General features: G+C 39.2%; 1 protein-coding gene across 3 annotated transcripts in view; it reads right to left on the bottom strand.

The window, feature by feature from the left end:
• Window positions 1-21,825, bottom strand: part of CAMK4 (calcium/calmodulin dependent protein kinase IV) — a 149,584-nt gene that overhangs the window by 32,002 nt on the left and 95,757 nt on the right. For all 3 annotated transcript variants that reach the window (XM_039380735.1, XM_027712567.2, XM_027712568.2), the window contains one exon: window positions 19,843-19,915. In XM_039380735.1, coding sequence (XP_039236669.1) covers window positions 19,843-19,915 — 73 coding nt within the window. The remainder of the gene's footprint in view (window positions 1-19,842; window positions 19,916-21,825) is intronic.

The following is a 21,825-nucleotide window of genomic DNA, read 5'->3' as shown; positions in this document are numbered from 1 at the left end:
TCTGAGGAAGTGATAAAAAGGAAAGGTACTGCTGAAAATTACATGTTTCAGTCTGTGAGGCCCAGATAAAATGGGCAAACATATGTTTCACTTAGGCTTTTGTCAAACACCAAAGATAGCACTGCAGACTACAAGGCTGAGCTTCTACACGGTTTGTCTATGATGAAGTATCCAGTTTATGTACATACTTTTGCTTATGTTTTTGAGTTTGGATAATTAACATTCTTCAACTTAGCTCTCATAATTCTGCTAATAAATTGCTTATAAACACCTTTGCTTCTCTTGCTGGTCTTTTTTTTTAAAAAAAAGCAACCTTGTTTCAAGGTACCTTTTTTTCCCTTCTTTTCTTCATTTCACAGGGCTAAACAGTTAAACCACCAGTATCTTCTTGCTCATTTGGGGGCCTGTCCCTTTTCTCTGCTATCACACTGACTCTTTGTTTCAGCCTTTCCACGTCCTTCTGCTCAGGTCCCACTCAGTCTTGGCAGGTCCACTGAAGTCTGTAAAATATCAAGGATATTTCTCAAGGATAGTAATAATTCCTGTTACTGGACATCTGTATAAAGTTGTTGAGCTCACAGATGAGGGGTTATCAGCTGGAAATGCAAGAGGAGGAGAGACACTTAAGTGTATTTATACACCACAAGATGTCCCAGATGTACAAGATGAACTCCTATTGTGATGCCATTTTTGCAACAGACAAATTACAGCCTCGGATATAACAGGGAAAGTATTCTCATGGAGAGAGGTGCTGCTGCACAAGATTCTTGTTTAGACTAGATGCCAAAACAGGCTGATGGTCCTACCATATGCTATAACATTTAACTTATACAGTAAGTCTTTTCTTGACTGAAAACCAAGCAGGAGTTTTTGGAAAACATGAGAATTCTCACTTTGTCAAGGAAAAATAATAAATGAGATTGTGCTGGTTTAAGAGTTAACCAGCAGGGGAAATGAACTCAACTCAAAGGAGAGATTATAAGTCAGAATAACAATTTACTAAAATAATACAGTAAGTACAATCATACAAACAAACAATTGGTCTTAACCCACAAAACCCAAATGTATAACCCAGTACCCTGGGGCATGAACAACGTGGTGTTCCTTGGGCCCCGCTTGAGTCCAAAGTAAAGGGAGAGGGGAAGAACCTGCTGGTGGGAGAGCTGTTGCAGTCTAGTCAAAAGTGGTGATTGCAGTGAGATGCTGGGGGGAGCGCTGTTGCAGTCTGGTCAAAGTGGTGATTGGAGTCCAGTATAGGGTGGTGATCCAAGTCTGTTTGAGAGCGATGAGCCGCAGTCCTTCTCTGGATCCCACAGAGTGGTTAAAAATGTTCCAAGACTCCAAGATTATATATCCTGCAGTTCAGGCAGGAATGCTCAGCACTTCCCTCAGGGCGGGGAGTTCCACAAAGGGTGTGAGGACAGGAGCATCCTCCTATCTCACAGGCCTCTTAACACCTAGTTTATAGCCTGAGGAGTCAGGCTCTATGGGCAGAGGGTGTAAATGGTTCATTGATAACAGTTTCTGGGAAATGGCATGGAAGGCTATAGAATACACAGTTTTGGGTTACACCCATACCCTGATGAACTGGTCTCAGTTGTCCTAACTAGGACAGAGATGCAATATTTTATATTTATAAGGAGATAAGTGTAAAGGTAAGGTCTGTGTGATTGATTAGGAGAGTTATTCACCTTGAACATGGGTGCCTGAAATGGTGTCTGGGACTGGAGTTATCCCAGAAAAGTTGAAATCAGGTTCAGATCTCCCAGTAACAAATCTGTTAACCTTGAAGTCCCTGTTTTTATGAGCAGAGATTAAATATATGGGCTTATTTAGCTTAACAACAGCTGTATGCTTGGAGGGAAAAAACCTGCTGTTTGTCAAAACAACAGGCAAACATCTAGAACAGATAAGATGGAAGGAGGAATGACAGCCCACAGCTGTAACTGATCTCTGAGATGAGAGACAAGTTTCCAACAGGATTTTAGATTTGAGCATCCTTCCAAGGATCCAAAAGCAAACACCCCTATGAACTCAGGAATTCTTTTACCAAAGAAGGCCAAACTTAATGGCTGTGTTTGCTCCACTGATTCCAGTGCAGCATTGATGATCCCCATGAATGGGGGATTGAATCACAGTAAAATCTGTACTTTTATGTAACACGTGCCTGTGTTTCAGAATAGGCAAGCATTTTTTAACTCTGCTAAATCAGTGAACAAAACCAGCTTTAGCTGGTAGACAGTTGCAGTCATCATTCAGCTTTTATGAACTTGCAGAGACGAGAGTCAACTGTATTTGGACAAATATTATTAAACAAAGTCTCAACAGTTTCATATAAACCAATGTGGTTCCCACAAAAGGAAAAAGACACTGCCTCAAAAATAAGATTTAGCAGGAATAGCTCAAAAATATTATGAAAACTGATGAAAATGGCTACATTTTCCGCTATTAAAATGAATTTACTGTTGTTACCTCTTTGACAAGCTTAATTATCGTGACTGCCACTGTGCTTAAGCTAACTTATCCCAGGTTTTGGAAGTGTTTATCATAGAATTGTAACATATGAACTGGGGACCAAAGCTGATTATTTTCCACACAAAAAAATTACTAAAGAGCCTACTGAGAGCAGGAAGTCTTAAGTTACAGACTATCACGTTACATGGATTACTGTATGCATATAAATACGTCAGCACATGGTACACGAATTGAACTTAAACAGACATATTTCCTTTAGAAGAAAGCAAGTACATTTAATTTGTTACACTTTAGTGCAAAATTAGGAGTGTGCATCACACTGGGATCATTTCCACGTGGAGCTGTAGCTTTGTACTTCATGTGGCACAACACCCCCTACTACAGCTGAGGGACAACATCCTTCACCGGTATTTTAAGGCCCAGTTTGGTAAGCTGTGACTATTTTGGAAGGAGACACCAGGCAGCTGGCTGCCTACCACGTGGCTTATGTAGGCAGAGTTATAAAAGCAAAGGGAGAGGTTGTGTAATAACTGCGTCTGCCAGGAAAATATTACATTTTAGCTGCTTTCTGCTGGAATGCCTCTTTTAAAAAACCCTGAAAGAGAGATGTAAAATTACTTCAGATGAGGCTTTATTTGCTTTCAGTGGCTGGTGGAATAGCATATAGATTTGTAGTTCCCTATCCAGAGCATCTTCCTTCCCTTTGCGTAACCCTGGATGAAACTGAGGATTGGTTCCGGAGGTATGATTACTGACTGTGAACTAAGTATGCCACAATGAATTAATGAAATGCCTATGAAAATGTGTATTTTATTAGGAAAATACTTGCCAAAACGAAAGTGTTCTAAAATTCAGGACAGGATCTGCAATCTGTAGCCTGAAGGGCTTTGGTCTTCGAGACAGTCCTACTTGCTTCAACCAAAGCTTATCAGTATATGACACCTGAGGCTATAAATGTTATACCTTAAAGACTGAATATACTTCTCTATAGTGAACATTAGAATATGTGAATCTGTGACATCTCAATCCTTTTATCAAGACGAGCTACTTCTTTTCAAGAGAAGTGCCAAAACCAAAATACTAAAAAAACGAACACTAAAAAGAGGTTTTTATTGTAGCAATCAAGAGACCTATTTTTTTTTTTTTTTGGGGGGGGGGGGGAGGGTAAATGGCTGCAGGTCATTTTTTATCTTTTTCCAGCCACATCTGAAAGCACCATTTTCTTTACTTTAAAAACACCATCTTCTCAAGGCCAATCTTAGGTAAAAAAATGGTGGTTGAAGGCAGAAATACATAAGAATTCAAACTGATGTTCAGTCTTACTGTACTGCTCTCTATTGCAGGGCCATTTAAAATACTTCCTCTCCTTACAATCATTACATGGAGAGAAGGCAGAAGCACACACAGACTGTGGTTGACAAATACCCTTAATTCTATCATGCAAGACCAAAATGAGAGTTATATCCACTAAGAATTTAGAGGTCATTATCAGCCTTGCAGAGTTTTTTACTATACTATTTCATTTTAAAGCTGGGAAGATGAAAATCCAAAAATTTCTCTTCTCCTTTTCTACCAGCCAACAGGGCACAACTGAGGCTCCAAGCAACCATCACTGCCCCAGCAGCCATGGACCCTCTTTCTGGAGGGGGCAAATCCACACCAGAGAGAGATCCAAAAGAGAGCTGTGAGATGCTGCTGCAGGGCAGCTGCTTGCTGACATTCCACTTTTGGCAACAAGGTGCCAGGAGTGCGCAGCCTTTTTGTAGAGTGATGTACATTCCATATCTATAATATTTACTATCTTCTTTTAAAGAAACAGTTTCTTTAAAGCTGCTGTGATTTGCACTTGACACCCAAATGATCCTCAGTATTGAGGATGGGGGTTGGAATTAGATGGTCTTCACAGTCCCTTCCAACGCAAGCCATTCCATGATTCTACGGTAGAAAAACCAGAGCCTTTTCTTGTGGCTGAATAATAACCAAGAGTAGAGACAGGAGTTTCAGTGCTTGTAACACTTGACTTCCTGGAGCTTCTCTCCCATCCACAGCAACAGGGATACCAGCTCTCAATTCAAACCAAACATTACCAGGGCTAGAAGTCAACTAGGGATAGAACCTCCTGACACTGAACAAAAACCCATGCACATCAGTAAAGAAAGGCATACATCTTTCATTTTGAGAAATGTTACCTTCCCCATAAGTTGAAAATTATGTAAATTATATTTTCCTGGGATAGGTATGAAGAAAAACAGATTTTCTGAGCTATCTCATCACATGTTCTTTGCCATTCTCTGGTCACTTTACATTAGTAAATAATTATTTAGTGAAACCACACAAGGAAAATAAGCTGTTCATTCTGACCATCAGTCTGTGCCATTACAGAAACAGCAGTCCCTGAATCTAATTATTATGAAATGTTATGTACAATTGCCTGCACTGCCAAACATCACAGAAGGAAAAGTAACTTAATGTGAAGGAGCAAGATTCAGGATGGGAACGATTTCAGGAGTGGAAAAAGATGTACAGCGATTGAAAGGACTTTATGATAGGGACTTTACAGTTCTTATGTGTTTATAAATATACACATTGTATGTTTCCCCAGGATTGGTATCTCCCAGGCATGCCTGCTTCCCTGCTTCCCCGCTCCCTCTCTGATCGGCTGAAGAAGCTGTAGAGAGGAGACAGCTGCCATTCGCCCTTTCCTTCCCCGGCTCCTCCCACGTTCCTCCCACTTTGCCTGTGTCCCTACCCCGATTTGTTCCCCCGTTTGTCTCATGCTCCATCCCATATTCTAGCCCTTTCCCCGCCTGAAACCCATAAAACCTCTGGACACCTCAATAAAGTATTCCACTTGCACCTCTACCTTGTCTCTGGACCCGTCCGTGCTGTGTCACGGCCCCATCCCCCCTCAGACCGTGGCAACTTAAGAGCTTCTCAAAAGCACAAATCTTGCTTGAATATTTCACTCTTTCATGTTTCAAATAAATTTTAAACATTTAGATATAAAACTCAGAGGAAATCAACATTGCTAGTAGCTGAAGAAACTACAGTATGCTAGGTGCTACAGCTTATTTTCAGATCTCCTTTGAGATAGCACAAATTTAAATAACTCAAGGGACCTACGCCTGCATTGGAAGGGGAGGACAATAGGTATAAAGCTACATTCAGTTTTGTTTCAGAAGAAAACACTGCACCCAGAGAGGGACTCAGAACCAGATCCTTGATCTCCCAACAGAGCAGACACATTTCTTTGCAGTTCTATTCTGGTCTCTTCCTCTGTGAGGAAGGGACCAGACATTTAAGAACTGGAGAGTATTTATGGTCTCTCATCCTTCATTTTTTTTTTTGTATTTATTGATCAATCCAAAAGCACGAATGCAGCTGTCACTCAACAGGATTACAGGAGGAATGAGAGAGAAGGTCCACATGGTCTCTGATATGCCCAAGAACAGCGCTGAAGGATTCTGTCTCCCTGTCCTGGAAGATAACCTCCTTCCCCATGTGCAATTTGGAGCTCAGAATACTGACAAAATACAAACACTCCCTGTGAGTGCTGCAATGCTAACAAAACAACATCTTGCTACAGTAGGAGAACAAGAAACAGAATCAAGGAAGCCAGTGATGAACTGGCTGACAGCTATGAACTGGGCCATGATTTTTCATTGTTTAGATACATTGGTCTGTATTTCCTCTGGAAAAAAACAATTCTAAGAAACAATAAAAAGAAGAGGTCATGAAAAATAAAGAGCAGGAAGAACAGTAAGTAAAAGGTAATATAGTAAAGGATGAATAATTTACTTTCAAAGAGCCATATGCCCATTCTGTGTGTCACCATATCAAGTACATCAAACCTGAAGGGTGACAGCATTTCATGAATCTTTGCTTTCGTATATTAAAGGCCTTCTGGTGAAGCTGGAGTTATCTGAGTTACAGATCTAAACCTATTTAAATCCAGCTGGCTCTGGCATTTGTTTTGTGGGGAAGCTGGCAGCAGGCTGGAGCACAGGGAGCTGTGCAGCCCAGGGGGTTTGTCTTACACATCTGTGTGTTGTTGGGGATACAGGAGCAGAGGCCACCCTGCCGATGCCACACTGCTGCCACCTCCAAAGCCTGACGTGTGATGTGAGCCACAGAACATGGTTAGAGCACTGTCCTGCCTGACAGGTGCACCATCAACCAGCTCCAACATGTGGTCCTTAATTTGGATTACTGAGTTACCTGCAACATATCTTAAAACATCTGCAAAAGAGACATGATTTACTGGCTATTTAAGTACCTATTTCTCAACAAGTGCTCTTGCAGTGGTGTTAGTCCACCTACATTATTCTTCTGCATACTTTATCTGATAGCTTGGAAAGTACTCTTACTATGTTGTTTGAACATTTCTTCATATCACTAAAACAAAACTATAAAGATCTTTCACATGTTCCTGAAGCACGCACTCAAAGATCTGCTCAGACACATAAACTGCTTCAGTCTGCTCCTTCCTCCACATCATTAGCGAATATGGAGATAAGGCAGCAAGTCTGAAATGGAAGCAGGTCTGTATCTGTCTAGACAGGGCATCCTTTGCAAACCCCTGCTTTGAAATTTAGCTTAGGAAACTGGCAGTTTGAACACCTCCACTGATAACACTTGTGACAACCCAGCACAGGACAGCTGCATGGACAGCTTACATTGAAACAATTGCAAAAACATTAGGGGCTGGAAATGGTTATTTTATATTCAAAAATGACACACTGGAGCTTATCCTTGCTGCAAGTTTCAGTGACCACACAGATATTTAAAGGCAAAATATATCAGATTTTACCTTTGAGCTAGTTTCTCCATGTTACCAGATTTTTCTTCACCTTATATGATTAGAGAATTCAAAGCTTACTAGAGATTGAAGTTTTTAATTTGTGGATTTTTTTTTAACTGGTTTGCCCTTCTAGACAATCACACATTTAAAATTACTGCAAGAAGTTATGCTTGCACAGAAAATTAGATAAATCCTTCAAATTAATGAGATAACCTCTTATTTGTTAAGGGTATTTTGTCTGACACTAGCTCTATAGTTGCTAAATTTTGCACAAATAAAATTCAGAATTATCATATTTTATTACCATAAAGTATGACAGTAGTTACAAAGTATGATAGTATTTTATAGACAGGAAACCACAATGGTAAAACAAAGTAATTTTAAAGCCAAAGAAGTAAAAGATGTGTATGTTTGCTCTTTGACTTAAAGCATACTGAATTTCTGCTATTGCAGCTTATCAGATGGACTCAGCTGATCAGGGTATCTGGAAAAGCACATTTCAATAGTGAAATACACTGTTTACAACCCAGCTGCTGCCCATCATTACTATTTTACAAGGACTTACATCAGAAAATACACCAAAGTCCTCACAACCAGTACTGTTCATCAAACAATAAAATTTATCAATGCCCAGAAATAGAACAACCATTAACTCTGCCCTACATTCAGATACCATCTGACAAATCTGGAAGGTCAATTCTCCTGCAAAAAACCCTGATCACCCACCATCTGAGCCAAGGAGACACCCTGATGCTTACATATATCTAATCTCATTATTTCTAGCTCATGAAGTAAAATGCACCATCATGCACTCAAATCTAATGAAGTGATAGGTGTGGAGCGGCGTTGATTCCTGAAAACATCAGCTTCAATATTCGCCTCTTCAGACACAAGTCTGTGAAAAGCAGAACTGAAAAGAAGAGTGTGCACAATTTAAAGTCAAGACACTCCCTGGGTTTGTTAATAGTTATTGAGAAACAATAAGAATGGAGGTGAAAGGCTTCAGAAAGCAACCTGCACATGCCAGCAAACTAGTATGACAACATCATGTAAAACAGTCACTCAGAGGCATAAAAAGCATCAGGAAAGAGTAAATTAAAAAGGAGAAAACCAGATTCATTACAGGTTCCAAAATATCCACAGCTGCTGACAATTCAGAGGATCAGTAAGGGATCCTGAGGGATTAAGTAAGGAATCTTGATTCACTCATCCTATCAGGACCACAGAAATGGAACCACTGAACTGAAACAACGAATGAAAAATTACTTAGCTTGTTTAAGTGTGATCAATGTCAATCAATCTTAGTTCATGCCACCTCCTTGGTATGCCAGGAATTTCCCTCGAAGATGGAATAAATTCTCTCAGCATTTCTTCAGGCATGGGGATTCTAGTAATTTTCCCTACTACCTAATGAAAAAATGCAATTTTGCAAGTGGCCATTTTACTGAGAGCCTACTATCTACTCCGTATGTTACTATGAAATTGGAGATGAAAAATTGCATAAGGCTGTGATAGTACTTCTGAGCAATTTTTTTTGGCATAGGTTGCCTTATAATTTACTCTGAACAATCAATGTCTCTTTATTCCTTACCATCATTACTGAGTCAAGAACAGCAAGATACAGAGAGACAAGCCTAACCTAGCCTAGGCCTACAGGCATGGCAGGTTTAGGAGACAGAAAAAGAAACAGCCCTGTGGACAGGGAGAGCTGAATAAAGAGGTCTCCTTAGGCTTCAGCTAATCTTTTTGATGATAAAACAGTGACTTCTGCAAATTTGCTTCTATTTTGTGCCAGTTCCTCGGGTAAGAAATTTTCTGCCTGGTAACATACTGCAGGGACCAGAACTGCTCCAGTCCTCTGCCTGGTGTCTGCACAGGGGGCGGAGGGGGGGAGGTTTCTTGTACACAGATTTATTCAGGTCCTCGGCCCCCTGGTGGTCTAGTGGTTCGGATGTGGCGCTCTCACCGCCGTGGCCCGGGTTCGATTCCCGGTCAGGGAACTCCCCCGGCAGATGGAGCTCGTTCAGCCCTGTAAGGCCATCCATCTAAGAGAAGGTCACTCTAAACAAACCTACGTCCTGAGGACCTCGCTGCCACCGTCCGAGCTCGCTCGGCCCCAGCAGTTGAACCTCAGGATTAAAGGGTGGGCTCAGTTCAGCGCACACTGGGTCTCACCTAAAAAATCCACTGCGCAGGCTCGAAGGGTAATGACCTTTCCCAAATCTTCGTTCGCGAAGACTGGCCATGATGATGATATTCAGGTCCTTCTCACTACGTGGCACACTGTAAAAGTTATTAAACCTCTATATGTTTTCTCAAACCTTGAAAGGTTTGGGGGAATTTCATATAACATTTAAGTAGACACCTTTAAGTCCTCAGAGAAATAATGTGATATCTGTCCTCACAGCTATCACTTCATCAAGGCTACACAGTCTGCATGAAGGGCAGTAGTTACTGGCGACAGTCCTGAAGTGCCAGTCAGCATTTCTCCTCTATCCATTCATGATTTTCCACTTTGGTATTTCCTCTAGAGCAATTTCTGAGGCTAGACCTCCTCAGTCTTCACGAATTCCTCTTGACCCTTTCTGTAGCATCCAATTGCTAGTTTACTGTTTCTACACAGTATGTGAGGCTCTTAGGAAGCTTTAGGAGCTTCTCCAGCTCAAAAGTCTTCAGAGCCCTACCAGGGTTCCTATGTATATTTTGGAGATCCAGACTGTACAGTATTGTCCCACAGGAACAGATACCATGACGCCATGTTCTTGCATGACAGTTTGCACAATACATGCAATAAAAAAAAAAAAAAAAAAAAAAAAAAAAAAAAAAAAAAAAAAAGAGTATTAGCAGTTTAAAGTCTGAGATAAATGCAGTCTTTTTCCTTTACTGGTGCTTTCTTAATTGCAAGGCAACATACAGGAGTGAGATGTGTGGCTGTCTAAAGCCAAGACTCAGGCTCAATCCCAGTGTTGTTCCTGTGCTAGGCTGTTCCCCCTCTGAAGGGGATGTCCAGGCCACCACCAAATAAGACCCCAAGGATCAGTGAATCAGGCAAATAGACCTAGCCTTTGGGCTTGGTCAGCACTCTACTCACATCACATTTTCAACAATCCATCTTACAAATGAAGGTGCAGGAAAATTGCCCATCTCCCCAGGGTGAACTGGGAAGAGGTCAAATCCTCAAGTCCTCAATCAGTTCTTAGATAGCAACTTCCCTGTAAATGTCAATGTCTTGGAAGAAGAATCAGGTACTGGCTCAAACATAGCAGCATCTGGCTTTTATTTGTGGTGTCCTGAGAGTTAAAACAAGTGCTAATTAATCACTTTCATTGCTATTTCTAAATATTTCCCCAAATTAATACTGTAGTGGCTTGTTTCCAAAATGAGAGAAGGACAGCTTACTTAGATGGAAGCATAACTTACACCAGTAACAAGTAGGCAAACACAACCCTGACTTTTTGCTGCACTGGACATTAACTGTAATACAGTAAATCTGCAACATTATCATTAGTGCTCGCTCCATTTCCTCTAATGGAGATAATAGCAAATACAATACCCTCATTTCCTCACTGCTGATGGCAGCATTGCTAGACTCTCTTGGCTGTAACTTGTCTTGAATATGGGTGTTGCAAAAGGAGCTTTGTACTCAGCTAAAACAGATCTCGAAAAATATTTTTGACAAAATAATTCTGAATCAAGGTACTGATAAATAAGGTTAGTTTGATAATAAGTCCCATTCTGTTTCCCTACCAACAAATTAAGCACAGTGATAACAGGAAAAACTAGTTTAAAATCTCTTTACAAAAAAACCAAGAAAAACAATCAAACTAGCAAAATTGTAAAGCTACTCATTCAAAACACCTTCACATTCTAAACAGATTATCTCAGGTATGAAAGCATTACTGAATATTGCTTCAGAAAGAGCACATTTGAGATGCATTTCTCTCCTAGGCAGTGGCAGCACTTCAATAGGTTTCTTACACAACGCTTTACCTACTTGCTTATTTGTTCTTGACAGCAATGTGATAGAAAGGTCTCCCAGAGCATTCACGAAACCCTTGTTAAAATATTGTCATCAAATAGAAGAGAAGACCAAGACAATTTCCCATGGGGTCATCTTTGTACATAATGTGTTAAACCACCCATCTCCCAGAGGATTCACCTTCAAGCCACACAAACAAATTTTGAAGAAATAAATATCTTGTGTCTGTACTACATCAAATGGCAAGTATTTTTTAATTTAAAAAAGCCAACAACAATGTCTTAGGATGGATATTGTTATTTTTTCCTGCGAGTCATTAAGTTGTATGCCAAGTCCATGGCAATACTTCCAGTTCAGGGAAGAATGTACAAGAAGAATGTGTTTTGTACCTGCAAAACACATCATATCAGTTCAACCATCAGTCCTTCCTGCCTTCACTGACTGCAATTATAAGAAGGTGCAATGCAAGCAAACATTATGTTATTCCTCCTCTGTTTGACACTCTGCCTTGATATGTAGGGTTTATTATGCATATGAGGCATGACTTATTATGGAAGTCCTTTTTAGAAATAATGTTAGAACCTCTATTCTGCAGTCTAATACAACCTCTATTAAACTGGTTATTTATACTTTTTCAGGAAGCTACAAGCAAGATCACAGCAGATGGTATATGACTCTCATTATGGAGACATATCTCTATATTTTTCCTCATGCTGTCATTTGCCTACACAAAAATAATTATAATATTAAAATATAAATTACTATAAATAGTAAAAATACAATTGTATATGTTCTCTTCCCTTACTGTGAATTCAAGTGTACTGTGAAACTCTTTGCAATAATCTGTCCCTATTATAGTATCCTTTTTAGTCACTGTCTCTTACCTTTCTTCAGAGCAAGACTTCACAAGGAGTTCGGAATACCTGTCAGTTACCCAAACTTTGTTAAATCAGTTGGTAGAAGCAGTGTATCTGCTGTGACATTCCTTATGTAATTTTGTGTAGCACAGAAATGTTGCTTTGAGGCTTTTTGAAAGTCCTTTCATTTACATATCCATCTTCAGGCCAGACATTTCTTTATAACTCATGAAGTACAGCTATTGTATATGTAGTTAGTAATTATTATGAATACTGTCATGTTGAATACTATATTAAGTATATATAATTTTGTCACATCCACAAAATCAGTTTAATAAAGCAGATAAAACTGACACTATGGAGGCTTACGTATCAGAATATATTTTTAGCTCTTTCAGAAAACAAAATATCTTTCAGTTAAGCAAAAGTAAATTTCAACGGTTTAACAGATGAGAGAGACCAATTTGTAATTACAGCTTCGCATCTATTTTAGTAAATTTGTTTGTATAAAAAACAGATGTTCTCAGTGTTATTTTAAAGTTCTCAGATTTATGTGCAGCATGCTTGCATATCAGGTACATATGCAAATGTCTTATTCACTTAAGCTTAATTCCAGAGGGGCTTTTAACTGGAAATGGATGAAAGCATATACCTGATTTCTGAACCATGCAGAGCTTCATATGCACAATTTGTGCAAGGCCTACTGCCATATGCCATGTAGTTGTCCTTAACATGAAATTTTTGACATTAACAATTTGTAAGCAAAGACAGTATTTCACAGAAACCTAGTTGCTCAGGTGTGTTGCTAGGAGTGATCGTAGCTGAAGATACCAGAGGAAGTAATGAAATGGGACATATGAGTGCACAAACACCACTGCATTAATATTCAGGTGGTAGATCTTCAACTTTTGATCTAAATAGCTTCAAAACATTTGGTATCTAACCTAATTATTACAGTTAATGCAATTTGAAAAAGCCTTTCCTTTGGTGTTTATCAGGAACAGGACAGGAACCAACAGTGCTATGAAATTACTGTTGCTTCTTGGATGGAGAGCACTTAGTAGTGTCAACACCAGAGCTGCAGAAAGGCATTCCTGCAAGTCAGGCTGAGTATGTGGCTGGTCACACAGAAGAATAGGTTTTCCAATTTATCCTTATCAACAAGCCAAGTCAAAATATTGCCCAGTCAAGAAGGGTAGAAAGGGCACTTTGTTTTGGTTTGGTTATGTCTTACTCCTCAAGGTGACAGGACACCAGAAGACAGCTGCACTTGCAAAAGGTTCTTCTTTTCATGTGGTCCAGGGAAGATCGAAGATTTTTTATCTTCCAGTCCTTCTCCTGACAATAAGAGGATTGTCTGAAACAACAGCAGCTAGCACTAACAGCTGCTCTGACCAGAAACATGTAGTTTTGTACTTATTCTTCTGGTTTTCCTTTGTAGACCACAGTTTTAGGTAACTAGGTGGACAGCCAGGGAGCACACTGAACAAGGTTTCATGACAGAAGGACATTGGAGAGCAAAGCCTGCTGCTGGGTAAAGTTATGCTATCAGGAGTTTTCTGAGAAGAAACTAGCTTAAAAAAGATGAAGATCATGATATAAAAAACTGGTCAGGAGACAGGGTGTCCATTAAAGCCTCAGTCAAGAGGCTGTAATAATAATCACATAAATATGTAATGTAATAATAATCACATTTTGCATGTGATTTGCACCTGCAACCCCTTTGAAACGACTGAAGTGCAGAACTGCCCAACACATGATATGGAAAAGTATAAAACAAGCAAAACACAACAACAAAAATATAGGGAGGAATATGGCAGGCAACATAATACAATATAATATATCTACAGAGTAATTTTTCCAGGATATTTTAAGTGATAATCTTGTAGGGAAAAGGTATACTAAAGACTTGGTGTTTCATCCACCAAAAAAGGGCACCAAACACTCCAAGATCTGCTTTATCGCAAAAATCAGAATGACCAAGACAGCTTTTGAATGTTTTGAGTCACTGGCAATAACTACTCTGAAAAACTCCCAGCTCAGGGACATAGGTATCCACACCACATTTCCTGGAAGATTCAAGTTCAGTTTCTGTGAGTAATCCTCACCTCCCAGGCAAGCTTAAGGTTAACAGTGCTCCAACACTACCTCAGTGACGGGAGATAGCTGAAGAATTAGCACAAAGAAAGCAAACTGGTTCAGTGTCTAGGTTTTCTATGCTGTGTTTTTCCCTGTGTGGATTGCCATAAAAGCAATACAGAATTTCTCCTGCATATAGGCAACCTTTCTTCTAAGGAAGAGAAGAACTAAGTGTCCTCAAAATAGATTTCCCCAATTACATTTCAAATGGTGCTCTTAACTGCAGAGAGTTGCTGTGCCTCTTTTGAACTCAGTGTTCAACTGACTCTTACTCCAAAACATTGCCATGCAAATTTCCCAAAGTGAAGAGTGTTCCAGAGCACAAATTAAATCTGAACTTTGAAATCAAAAATCTCTGTGCTTTTCCTCCTGTTCCTGTAAGTGTGTCAGAAGAGGAATGGCAAAAGTGTATTCCCATACTGTCAGGAAATACAATTCAACGTCATAATCCTGAGCAAAGAATTGCAGCTGGAACAGCAAATTGCTCCTTGTCTTACAGTATCAAGCATTGGTCCTCTTAATAACAACCAAAAACCACACTGAATCTGGCCTAAACCTGCAAGTTACTGAAATACTATTTTCAGCAAACATACTGAAAATTGACGAAAAAATTTACATTTCCCTTTCTTTCCCCATCAGAAAAGCAGAGGTTGCTGGGTTGCTTTAGATCAGAACAACTGCTGTTTCCTAACCACATCTTTATGGATATCAACACCTATGCCAGGAACAGACTCAGAAAACCACTCTCTACTGCCAAAGGGAGACTGGAAAACACCCAGGATTCATCAGGGAATGGGGAGACATCTGAAGATACAAATGCCTCCTCTAATGAAATGGAAATCTTTTGCAAAATCTAAAGAGAGAGTCAATGTTCTTCGATATCTACAACTATGCATAGGATTCCTCCTCTTACACGCAGCACTCCCAAGATTTGTTACTATTTTAAACAGGTCTTTATTCTGTGCTGTTATACCTAGGCATCCTTGCCATTCTCTTCATTTTCCACAGAACTGAGCTCCAGGTTTCTTTCCAATTTGTCCACTTACTCTTCTTAACAGTGTGCCTTGCTAAGTATGTATTGGTAATGTAACACTTGCCTTGTTCAAAATTTCAGAATTTTATGATGCACCTTGATTAAGTTCACCTAAATCAGTTGGTTGCCTCTATCTCCAGCAAGCACAACTCAATGGCTGTATAGAAAACATGAAACCTCTTCATAATCTGTATACATTGTACGCTTTTCTTTGAATGCCAAAACCACCAAATACCTAAATGAATTTGCTTGTGCCTCAGCCTGTCCTTAGAAGTCTGCCTACCTCATTTGGCCTAAACTCTAATTGACAGACACACCAGTGCCTCAGGAACTGTAAAATATACTTGCAAGCTGCACATTCATAGTACGTTCTTACCTACTAACATACAGCTCATTATCAAACAGATCAAAACTCGCTGAAATGAATAGAAACATTTACTCTAGGTTTTCTCTGTCAAACCTGCAAATTGCTTGACTGTCCTCAGGCTCTGCAACCACAGGTGAGAATTCAGTGTGCTTCCTGTGAATTTGAGATGACAAGGAAGTGAACAGAAGTGTAGCCATACAGTGAAGATTGAAAGGGTAGAAAATTTAAATAAGATAATAGAAACAGAGGAGATCCCACATATAACTTCAGGAAAATCCTCCTATCTAGACAAGATAATAACCAGTCATAAGAAAACAAACTATTGTAAAATGTGATTGGAAATTAACTTAAAGACTGCTGGATGAATTCAAAACTATATATGGTAGGTATGTTAGTAACCACTCCAACTTAAAAATTAAACTTAAATAAAATGAAAAGAGTAATTTAACCCTCAAGCAGAAAGCTATGACTTTGACTCTAATGCAGAATAGGCAAGAAGAAACAGTGCTTATATTTAGTGACAAAGTACACTTAAAAATCAGAGTAATTTTCTTCAGTTTGACCAGCTAAAAAATAGATATCTCTTACAGAAATGTGCAATAGACTTTTTGAGAGCATTATTTCAAGGATTATTTGAATATCACAACATCAATCACTCATTCTGCAAGAATGGCTCAGGACAGAAATGATGTGCTAAGATAGACTGCCCTCAAATGCATCCTCTTTTAGGATTGAAACTCACCCTGTTCTGAGATGTCAGATAGCAACAAAACCTGTTCTGCATAGCACAGCAAAAGAGCTAAAAAGATGAATGCTGATTTGACCTAGTTTTGTACAAACCTTTCATCTTATGAATGAAGCTATCTCCCAGCTTGAAGAATAATGGAAGAATAATGGAAAAGTGCAGAAGAGAGAGAAGAAAAAAAGGGTAATTTGTCCCCCCATGGACTGGGAACACCGGATCAACTGTAAACAACAGAAAGAAAAATCATAAAAAGGGCAAAATGAATGCAGAGGTCTACAAAACAGTACTGGCTTTGTTATTTTCTCTGATCTTGGGAGGACAGATGTTGGATGTATTTATGATGGTTTGTGACATGAAGATTAGGATTAATTTTCTGTGTTCTGCTCTGGCTGCTTGATTAATTCTTGATAAGCCCATCAGAGGTAGGCTTATAGGTACTGAGGTATTATAAAAAACAGACAGACCTAGAACCTTTATGGATTTTCTTTTTAAGAAAGTAAGTCCATTTGGTTTAACAATTTCAAAAGGAATTGAACAAGGAAATGAACAAAAAATGCTTATGTGCTTTTAATATCCCACTCTACACTTTTGACTAAATCCTTTAGACTTGTCTCAAAAAACCCTTGCTATATAAAGGCATAATATCTCCTCATGTCAGTGATCCACTGAGAGGACAGATCCATAACTAGAGTAACAGCCCTTAAAAAGGGACTGATAAAACAATTAGTCCAAGAGAGCTCAGCAAGAGGAAGGCTGAATGCTGTTTTTAATAAGAGCAATTAGTAAAAATTGCGTATGACAAAATGCCTGTGTTTGTGCCAGGAGGGTGTTTGTTAGCATTATCTATTTCGCAGATTGTACCAATATTTGGTTTTAAGAATGATCTATGGACATGTGTCCCTTTATTCTGGATAGGCTATTCTGCTGCAGTAGCATTTTCCGGTTTCTAACAATAATTCCTTTTCTTCTCACAAACACCATTCTGTCAAGTTTACTGCCCCAGTCTATCACGGTGCTTCAGCTGGGCTGCAAAGATCCCAAGCTGGGAATTGACACTTCCACGGCTTTCCAACTTTGTCTTAGATGTTCAGTTTCAGCCATAAGAGCAGAAGTGGATATAGTTCATCCTAGCTAGGGATCTAGTACAAGGATCCACAGAAATCCAAATTATTGCTTACATATAAAGGTGAGCTTTTTAGTTTTCACACATCACTATTCCATTTAGTTCAGCCAAGTTACTACAACTCATAGAAACTGAAGATTTTCATCTGGTTTCTGGCTTTTAAAATAAAGAGCTGAAACACCTCCTGAAATATCTTTCAGCAGAACTTGATCATCATCTTTCTTTTTTTTGCAAAAAGAATGTTAAATAATGTAGAACCATCTTAACTGGGGCACTTCAACTGAGAGAAAAAGTTGGTCATAAAATAATAATCTGAACCAATTTTAAAAGTTTATGCTGTGAATTAAAATACATAATTTAGATTTCTTTGAATAAGAGTGACTCAGTAAACATCAGATAATTCAGAAAGTAACATGAAGTGAACATGCGTAGTCTTGCAGTATGTGTAGTTAGTGCAGTAAACAGTAGCTCTCACATCTTATTTAGCGTGAACAGGCTTACAAATAATACCAAACCATGATTTATAGCAGCTTTTTACATTGAAGTATTTTGTTACCATCCCAGGGAAATATGGCCTTTCCCAAATTGGCCTTTCCTTCTCTGAATTACTGATGTAACAAGTAATCTCATCTCTAGACACCTTCCACAGAGGTCAGTCACGACCGCCAGCCCATTCTCAGGGGCAGCTTCTCTGGCACTGTCTCCTCAGATGATCTGTACAGATCCTTCAAATGAGCCCTTCAGGCTGACCTCTCTTTTCCCCATGTGGTCAACAGCTGTACTTTATTTGAAAAGGTTGACAGTCTGGAAGTATACCAAAAGTCAGGCAAGTTCCATCTGCACTACTTACACACCTCTGACTCCAAGATCTTTGCAGTCTTTTTGCTACCTGGCTGCTTTATCCCAAAGCACCTTCATCTGCTGCCGACAACTACACAGCGCCACTGGATAAAATCCAAAATATCACCTGCTGACTCTGAAGTCAGACTGTCAGGCACAGCAGAACGCAAAATCTTTAGTATCCATCTCTCTTGAGGCCTTGATAACATCTTAGTTTCATAAAGTAAAATTGCCTCTATATTGTTACTTGTCTGAAAGCCTTCAAGAGTCCCAACTGGAATACTTTTTCCTTGTCCAACATGTTTCCTTTCTTCTGTTCTGGAAGTGATTGGTGCTAGTATACAGACTAGATATTTGACAAATTAATTTCTGAAGTACTTTCCCAGCATCTGATAGCTGTTTTGGAGAATGTCTGGTGTGAAGTTAGATGGAAGAGCTACAAGTGACTAAGAAGAACAGGTGTCATAAATGTATGGAAACATTTTATGTAGACACTAGAAGCCTTCATCTTCTTGCCTCAAGAATCTTTATAACTTTCTGAAAGTGACAGAATGTGAAATAGCAGTACAAAATTATTTGAAAATCACAAAAAATATAGAGGAAGAAGGTATATTAGAAACTGCATAAACTACTGGCACCAATTCTTATTCTGCTTTCTCTCAATATTACTTTCGTTCTGAACATGTATATGCAATATGATGAGCAAGAAGAGTTGGTTTTTTATTAGATATGTTGCAATCTACACTATGCACTTTTCACAGTAGTCCACACTTTGCATCATAGAATATCCTGAGTTGGAAGGGACCCACAAGGATCATCAAAGTCCAGCTCCCAGCACTGCTCAGGGCAGCCCCAAGAATCACACCGTGTGCCTGAGAGCATTACCCAAACATCTCTTGAACTCTGGGAGGCTTAGTGCTGTGGCCACTTCCTTCCAAAGAGCCTTTTTTGTATAAATGCTTCTTCATAGTGGCAAAAATTGTGATGGGTCACCTTAAGGCAACAACTGCAAATGAAGCATAACTATTTTCATGGCAATATTCTGCAGGAGTCTCTGACTTAAATTTTTGTGACTCTTCACATCAGCTAGCACATTCAGCTGATCTATTATCCTTTTGAGATGAAAAGTACTGCACTTTCTTTTGTTTAAATAAGTTACTATGACATACTTGTCAAAACAAAATGAGCTATGCAAGTGTCAGTGACTTCAAACTACTTTTGGGGCTAAAACAACCAGTGCTGAATTCCACAGCAGAGACTGGACAGAGCACACATTCCGCTGTAACAGGTGACTTAGTGCATTAAAAATGTTGCCATACAAAGTCACTTCTTGCCCTTCAAAGTGCCACTACCTTAAAAAAAATTCAATACAACATTATCGTGTAGATTGTCTCCAGTAAACTCTGCCTCTTTCACACATAAGTATTTATTGAACCACTAAAGGTGAAAGATCAGGTGCTAAGCATATGATGACAATACTCACAGCAACAGCCTCCAGAATTTGTTTAACAGCATCAGCAGCATCTCGTTCACTGTAGTAACCCTTTTCCACAATCCTACAGAAAAAAAAAAGGATTAACCATTAAGGTAAATAAACAGTTCAGGCAGAGGCTTCTTTTTCAAAAATGAGATAGCAAGCAATCAAATTTAAATATGACCAGGACTCTAGAGTGCCCCCAAAAGACTTAAAAACAACCTTTTTGCAATTTAAGTTACCCAGTTAAATGAAAAACAGGTGATAAAATATCAACTAAGTAAGATGCTTGTAATACATACATACTCAGTTCAAAGGTTCTGGTCTGAATTACTCTCAGACAAAACTAGACATCCTTTAGGAACTGTTTTTTCACTTTTATATTTAACTTAGCTCCCCTCAATTTAGCTAGCCCTTTATGAAACAAAACACACACAGATCTGAATTATTCAAGAGAAAGGGTTCACTAGTTTCAAATTATCCCTCAAGTGAAATGTGCTGAATAATTGCCTTTTTTCCCCCCTCAGTAGAAAACTGGGGCTGCTGTAGTCAAAGAAACAGTTTCATTACAACTAAAACTACCTTTTTCTTTCTTCTTAACATAAACAGCCAGTATGCTATGCTTATTTTGTATAGATGAGATGTGATAGCTTGATTTTGTAATGTGTTGATCATGTGGTGCTTATGGGGAGTCCAGCAATTTATGGGTTGTGAAGGTCCTGCAAATCCATATTCTTTTCTCCCTTTCCTTTTACATCAGTTCAGTCTTGCAAAATAAAGAAACTTTCAACTTTCTTCTTCAGTATTATCTCCCTGGAACCTTACCATGATGAAAACACTAAGTTCTGCAAGAACTGCCATTAGAGAATGAAACATTATAAATGCACAGTGCAGTTAAACAGAGCCAGCAGAAGATACAGATTTGTGCAATTACACATGAGAAGTTAATAAAAGAAGGATCTATCATTAAGATGGACAATATCATGGTTACGACACCCAACAGTCTTTTTACTGTTGTTTTTAACTGTGCACAGTATTTGTGAACTACAATAATTCTCCCTCAGAGAGTCACTTTAAAGAGAAAGCATAGCCAGTGGTGCCTATGAGAGGTTTTTCAAAGTTATGTCCTGCAAGCACACAAGCCAGTTTTACAAAACAATACCCTAAAATCCCCACAAAGCAATACAGCAAGAAGCTTGTAATATCTGAAGTCAGAAGTCACTGGAAAGACCTTCTGCCTAAGGTCCATAAAAAGACTCCCTGGTGGCAAGAAGCCTATACCTCTTTCGCCCCACTGCTCCTACTTTGCAGTAACTTTTTATCACTTCCTTTCTCTGTAACAATAGACTCATATTTAGTTGCCATCAGTGCAACACCTCATAGCTTCACAAAAGCTGATGGGAAAGGTGTTGACTAATGTACATATGAAAAGCACTACTACATGCTCATTAGAAGATCAGGTGCAATAAGAAACAATGCAAAGAAACAAATCCAACAGAAACTGATACAACAAGCATGGCACTGTGGAAAATAGTCTATTCAGGGATATTCCTAATTGGCTGCAATTGCTTTACCTTAACATTCATCATGTTCACAGATAACTAAGTCTATTGATGTGACATCATCATCATCACCATCATGGTTAGGCTTCGGGAACGAAGATTTGGGAAGGGCTCTACCCACAATTGTTACAGGCGCGCTGGTGGCTAAAATGAGACAGGCACATCTGGTTGCAAAAGGCACAGCAGAAAGACTCCTTAGGTGGTATATTCTGCAAGACACGGTTCTTTCTGCGTTGTCTTTTCTCCTCAAGAGTGATCCTGCATGCGTTCGCAAAGGAAGCAGCAGCGTTATAGATGGTGTGTCTCCAGACCTCCTGATTGGAGGCCAGAGTAGACCAGTTATGATGATCAGCATGGTCAAGGCTGAGACGTTGTTTCAGGGAGTCCTTGTATCTTCTCTTCGAGGCTCCTCTCATGCGGCAGCCGGTGG

The sequence above is a fragment of the Pipra filicauda genome, unplaced genomic scaffold (assembly GCF_003945595.2).
Source record: "Pipra filicauda isolate LSUMZ 115617 unplaced genomic scaffold, ASM394559v2 scaffold108_size2327098_pilon, whole genome shotgun sequence".
Classification (NCBI taxonomy): domain Eukaryota; kingdom Metazoa; phylum Chordata; class Aves; order Passeriformes; family Pipridae; genus Pipra; species Pipra filicauda.
Note: the sequence above shows the minus strand (reverse complement) of the source record. Positions and strands in the feature narration are given on the sequence as shown.